This window comes from Electrophorus electricus, chromosome 7, assembly GCF_041902795.1.
Source record: "Electrophorus electricus isolate QZ-2024a chromosome 7, ASM4190279v1, whole genome shotgun sequence".
NCBI classification, from domain to species: domain Eukaryota; kingdom Metazoa; phylum Chordata; class Actinopteri; order Gymnotiformes; family Gymnotidae; genus Electrophorus; species Electrophorus electricus.
Window position 1 is genome coordinate 32,058,146 of NC_137503.1, and position 6,855 is coordinate 32,065,000.

Genomic DNA, 6,855 nt, shown 5'->3' on the forward strand with positions numbered 1-6,855 from the left:
AAAACTTATTCGTTTGTTGCTTACATGTGAGAGCACAAAATAATGTTATAATAATAAACACAAACGTTCTAGTGTCAGAACAGGAACCTAAACACCTGAATTTTGAATGCTTATTAAAGCAACGCTGTCAGAAAATCAGACATGTAGAAAATGCAGACTTGTGTTGGAAAAAGCCCACTTAAATGCTACTTCCAACTGATGAGATGTGAAGACTTTTTGCTTCATAACCCAAACTGTGCCACATAGGACTCTTATTTCACTGTGGTCAGATACAGTGAAAATGATACATTGCACTTATCTCTCAAACGCTCATGAACACTCTCACCTCCGTTTGTAGTCAGGCAGTGCGTGCTCATGTGTTTTGGGGGCATGGCTTTGGAAAGAGGGCTGAAGATATGGGATTTTCTAAAACTAGTTTATACTTGTTGGTTTCTACAAAATTACCTACTCCACCTTTAATTTTCCTCTCCACTCAGCTGTTCCTTAAAAATAAAATAAAAAAATTAATGACATATAAAGATATATATATATATATATATATATATATATATATATATATATATATATATATATATATATATTCTTTCATTCAAGGTCATACATTAAAGGAAAATCATTTGCCAGAAAAAAATCCATTACTTCATTAGACACTTTTCATGTAGACTAACAAAGATTTCAACACAAACTCTGATCACTACACATTTATAATTCTGTCATGTTTGTTTTTAACTTATGTTTTATTAGACTTACAAGCCTAAAAAGTAATTTAACTGGTGTGTAAGTAGTGGGTTGAGAGCTTAAGGAGACTAATTTATGTCAAATTATTTTGTCACATGCATGCTGTACAACGCTGTGACATTGCAACAACAACAACAACAAAAACAAGCCCAGTCACTATCAGCTCTGTGTTTGGGCACTCAGCCCAGTCATCAGCTCTGTGTTTGGGCACTCAGCCCAGTCATCAGCTCTGTGTTTGAGCACTCAGCCCAGTCATCAGCTCTGTGTTTGGGCACTCAGCCCAGTCATCAGCTCTGTGTTTGGGCACTCAGCCCAGTCATCAGCTCTGTGTTTGGGCATTTTTAAGCTTCATTAAGGCGCTAAACAAAAGATCATATAGAAGGTAAACTTCATGTATGCTTTCTGGCCACATGCTTCTGTGAAGCAGCTACACACACGCTGAGAAGCAGTCTGACCAGTGGTTGCTTGTAGGATGTGTACATGATCGACCAGTTGTGTGCAAGGAGGAGGAACCTATATAGAATGGTCACAGGAATGCAAATGCGTCAGCACAATGTATGGTGACTTTAGAAAGCAAATAACATGAAAGGAGAGTCAAATCCCAAACATTTTAGGCATTGTAGAAATCCCAGCCAGACATATTTATTAGAGTCAAAATAGAGGACATGTGCCAGAATGCAGTACTTACACAAAAGAAAGAACAAATTCCTCCTTTAATTTACCCCCACAAAGTCTCAGTCTAACTTAAATTTCTGTGCACAGCAAATGGTTCTGTAACTATAGGGTGAATCATATATCACTTTCCTTCCCACAGAAGGGCACAGGCATGGGTAAACGTGTGTTTGGTTCACGCCCACTGCCCCAGGCTTAGGCACACACCAGCTGACAGATGGGATGTCAAGTTTAATGATGCAATCTTGGCACGTCAAAGTTATTTTTCTAAAAAAAAATGGGGTGGGGAAGATTACTAAAAATACAGAAAGTGTGCCAAGCCTTTTTTGATTTCCAGGTTTTTATTGGTTTGTTCCTTTTTCTTCACTGGAATGGCTGTAAACGTTAAACTGCTGTCTTGTGATTAATACTACTTAGGATATAAACGTACCCTGTCTGGCAACTACAATGGAAACAAGGTCAATTCAGACAACAATAGCATTTCTATGATCAAAGAGAATTACAATTTGACACAAAACCCCTAAGGCACAATTCAAGTGAAATGTGTACATGGGAAGGTGAAGACTGCATATTTCTGGTCTAAAAAAGATTACAGTGACTTTTAACTACTATAAAATTATTTGTAGGAATAACCCCAGGTTATAAAAATCCCATGTGAACTGTCAGGTTAGTAAGAACTAAATGCTTATTGAGGGGTCTCTTTAGATTTGGAAAAGACATCATTTATATTTTAATGATTCACATTGTTTATAACACTGCAGTATTTACAAACTATGCATGTTTTTTTTTCTACAAGAATATGCATCTCAAGTACAAGACTTATACTAAAAGTACTCTTCCACTCGAGTACACAGTACTTGTAGTGTAAGTTGCATCTTACACTAGAAATACACATGATTCTGTGGTAACTACTTCACAGACATATATTTTAAAAACCTATACCCCATTTATACTCCACGAATATTATTTAAATTTCAAAACTACTTAGGAAGAAGTTGATGAGTAAGAAAAAAAGTGCAGTGGAAATGTCAAAGTGATGGATCAGTGGATCATTAATAATCAGATCAATGATCTATAATTACTAAAGTAATGCTGGAGTATGCTTGTTTCTAATTAGCAAAGCTTTTTTTTTTTTACATATATGAGATGTATTTGTTGATATAAATAATATCAGAAAAAACTGTTTTGGAAAGGTCAGTATAGCCAGACTGTTCTAGAATTGGGGATAACACATTGTGTCATATGAGAGGATTAATGGAACTGCAGGGGTAATGTTATAACTCCACTTGCTTTGTCAGCCACACACAATAACTGACCCATTCATTACTCACTTTAATTTTCCTCATTTCATTTAATGTCTCTTTGAGGTTTTAAATGTGACTGATTCAACCCTAATTTATTTGTAGATTATTATTTGTAATTTATTGCACTTTGCTTATACAACTGATGAAGGACCTCATCTTAAAAAACATTCCACTCATTTTTTCTCATTAGTCCAAATAAGTCAGTTTAAATAAGTATCCAGACTCATTGTTTTGATACTCGCGATTGAACTCTTGTGCATCCTACCTCTGTCAATGGTCCTTGAACAACTTCACTGGTTCCTCTAATTGAATATAGTTAAGAAAGGCAAACCCCTGTCTGTATAAGATCTCATAGCTGATGGTGTATGTCAAGGTGGAAAAATTGAGGTTGACAGTTGAGGTTGACAGTTGTCTGTAAACCTTTGAGACAGGCTTGTGTCAAGGCACATTTCTGCAGTACTGAAAGTGCCCATAAGTATGGTACCCTCCTTCTTTCTCAAACAGAAAATGTTTTGAACAAACAACAATCTTCTGGCTGCCCAGCCAAACCGCAAAGGACTTTGGTCAGACAGGTAACCAAGAAGGAATGAGATGAAGCGTTGTTTTGTGGAGATGGGAGAATCTCAAAGAAGGTCACTTTTAGTACTTCATCTTTTATGGTAGCATGGCCAGACAGCAGCCAGTCCTCGTTGAATGGTGTATTAGGGCCTGCTTGGAGTTTGGATCATGAAAAGCAAGATACTGTGCTCTGATGAAATGAAGACTGAGCTATTTGTTCAAACGTCAAGCGGTATATATGGAGAAAACCAGACACTGAGCATTACCTCATTAATATCATTAATATCATCACCTCATTAATGTAATTCTTACAGTTAAACAGTGGTGATATCATCATACTGTGTAAATGTTTTTCTGGAATGGGGTGATAACACGAGACAAGGAAAGACAAAGTTGGATGCAATTCTGGGTGAAAATCCTGCCAAAGTGCCCAGGAGCTCAGAATGTGGAGAAGGTTTCTATTTCAATGAGACAACGACCAAGACAAAGCATACTGTCACGATAACACAGGATTGGCTTTGGGAAAGCTGCAACAGTGGCCCAGCCAGAGTCCAGACCTGAACCTAAAAGAGCATCTATGGAGAGACTTCAAAATGGCCGTGTACAAATGCTTTCCATTCAACCTGGCTGAGCTTGGCCATTCTGCCAAGAAGAACGTGAGAAACATCGAACTAAAAGGTTAAAACCTAAAACCTCCTTAGAGGCTCATTCACAAGAAGGCTGTCACTGCTGTCACTGTTGCTTAAGGTGCTTTAAGATCTAAGTTAAAAGTCTAAATACTCATGAAAACATAATATTTCAGTGGGTTTTTTAAAAATACATTTACAAAACATTCCAAAAACATATTTTTTCTTTGAAGTCGTAGAGTACTATGGGCAGCCTGAAGGGAAAAATTGTTAAATCTATTTTTAGATGTCTGAAATGTACCAAAATGTGCAAGACATGAAAGGTTCTGAAAACCTTCTGTAGGTACTATGTATATTTCATACAAATAAATCAATTATTAAACAAATGTTCAAATAAATTAATCACTAAGGCATTGATGGATTAATTGAAGATTATATTGATGAATTCTGACAGACATGGAAACATTCTATTTTAATGGTTCCCTGTAGAAGATTCATTTATCTTTAACATTTACCTGAATATCAATTAAATGCAAATTAAAGCTAAATAAAATACAATAGATTCTATTAAATATAACTCTAGCTGTAACCTTAATGTCAACCCTAGACCTTGGGCAGCACAGTGGGTTGGTGGTTAGTATAACTGCCTCTCATGTCTCTACATGGGTAGGCATTTTCTCTCCAGGTCTTTGAGGGTTTCTTCCCAGTCTGAAAACAGGTTAGGTGATTCAGCTACCCCAAATAAATTGTCCTTGTGTGTATAGGTCTGCACGTCTAATAAAACTGTCCTAGTGTGAGTGTGTGAATGGCTGTGTCTGCATGCCAAGTGATGGACAGTGCCCTGTCCTAGGTGCTGTCCCCTGTCTCCCCCTTTCACCTGATTCACTCCCCCAGGGGTCTGCGGGGTCTGCTTGAGAATACGCTGTGTTTATTTGACTGCTACTTCTCATTTGCATTTGATTAGACGTAAAAGCTACATGCGCTACTTGTAAAGCAACCTTGGGTTCCTTGAAAGATGCCATGTAACTATAACATAATTCATTCAGAACTCTAACCTTAACCCTGTCAAGAATCACCCGAGTCAACCAATAGGTTAATAATCCAAGGGACCACCAAAATAAAGTTTTGACCCTCTATACTATATAAAAACAATAGCCTATTGGATTTAGTGTTAAACAAAGCACTTGCTACTTTAATGGAAAAGCATTTTATTTAATATAAAATACAGAATAGATTAAACCCATAATACAAGGTGCAAACTTTGCTATGTAAATAAAGCATTGCCATATCAAGGAAACGAATGAAATATATAACAAATCAAAGAATGTAGCCTACATTTAGTGACATTTTAGAATACAAGTGTTCCTGTACTATAAATAATTTCAACTTTTAAGTCCAGCAAGCACCTGAAGTGCTTTTTTTTTAAATAATTTTCCATGATTGTTGCTGTAAATAAATACACGAGATAAACATTGAGAACATTACTATGTCAGATTTCAAAAGGCAAGCAATAATGCAAGTGCTGATGAAGAACGACACTCATTTACAATTCAAGCCAACATCAATATTGAGTTATATATCATTATTTTTAATCATTACAATATTTACAATGCTTTAAAATGGCATAAGTATTCAATTTGTGTGGCAATGCCTTTAAATAATATAGCCCTTTCTATTCACTTATCAAAATGGGTGCAAGTCTTTAAGACATAATATCAATACAAGTTCACATATTGATTTTTCTTTTCTGTTAAAACATGATATTTTCTGTAACATTCTACAGTACATGATAGAGTTATCAAGCTATTAGGAACTGTATTAATTTCCCAGCATCCTGACACATTCATTCACCTATTTTTCCATGGCACCTACATATCAACTTAAAATTCAGGCTATTGCTTTGCTTTGCTTAAATTCATATAAACTGATTGCTGTGCTTATTGTAACAATATGATTCACAGAAATGTCATGCGAATGCATCACTGCATAGTTAAAGCCCTGCATCAGTAGATTAGAGCTACTGTTCATGAAACCACTGGCATCTTTAAAATCCAGGCACAGCTAATATCTTAATATTGTTTCTGTTGAAACTGTATCATGACCCCACACTGTGTCTTTGTGGTATATAAGCATTCATGTCCTAGAACTATAGTCCATCTTAGCTTTAAGAAACTGCTGAAAATATGAAAGTTCCTCTCAATCCGGTATACATTAAAACAACCCAAAATAAGTATTCTTCGAGGTACCATCTTACCCTTACCTGAGTATGTTAGCTGGGTGACATTTAGTCAAACATTCATTTGAAATAAGCACCTTATCATTTGACAATTTCCATAGTATGTTCAAGCAGTTCTTCCGGAGTTTTAAAATACACATCTCTGAGTATGTAGTGTAAGCCCACACGGAGGTCTTTCAGGGTCAAGTCAGCCGGTGCCCTTTCGAAACTGAAAGTAACCACATCATTCTCAAACAGGCTCACCAGTCGTTCTTGCCTCACACACTTCTGCAGTGTGGGCACCAGTCTGATGGAGGTCTTGGTTCCCCTCTGATTCAGGGTCAGGTTGCCCGTGCCACCGCTCAGCCCCTTCACAACGGCATAGATGTAGAAGACATAAGGCCCAGGGTGCTTCACCATCACCTCGTTCTCGTTCTTCAGCTCCACACTTTGGTTCCAGCTCACAGTGAAGTTCAGCCTAGAATAATTGTAGTTTGGGTCTCCAAGAAAGAGAGTGATCAATAAGAAAACTGGTTTAGGATGGGGTTTTTTGTTTGTTTGTTTTGGTTTTGGGGCATTGCATTCATATGGTGTGACAGTAAGTACATTCATTTAGGAGCAGGATACTAAGAGTAACATGGGTATGTGTGTATGAAAGCGCGTGTGTGTGTGGGAGGGAGAGCAAGATTGAGAGTAAGATTGAGATCACATCGCCTCATTATATTAGTAAAAGTGAGCGGAA

The 6,855-nt window shown here is 36.9% G+C and overlaps 1 protein-coding gene across 1 annotated transcript in view; it reads right to left on the bottom strand.

The window, feature by feature from the left end:
* Positions 1-5,095: 5,095 nt before the first annotated feature.
* The window catches only part of LOC145658669 (uncharacterized), a 3,641-nt gene continuing 1,881 nt past the window's right edge, over positions 5,096-6,855 (bottom strand). The window contains exon 3 of the mRNA XM_081716850.1: positions 5,096-6,613. Coding sequence (XP_081572976.1) covers positions 6,216-6,613 — 398 coding nt within the window. The 3' untranslated portion in view covers positions 5,096-6,215. The remainder of the gene's footprint in view (positions 6,614-6,855) is intronic.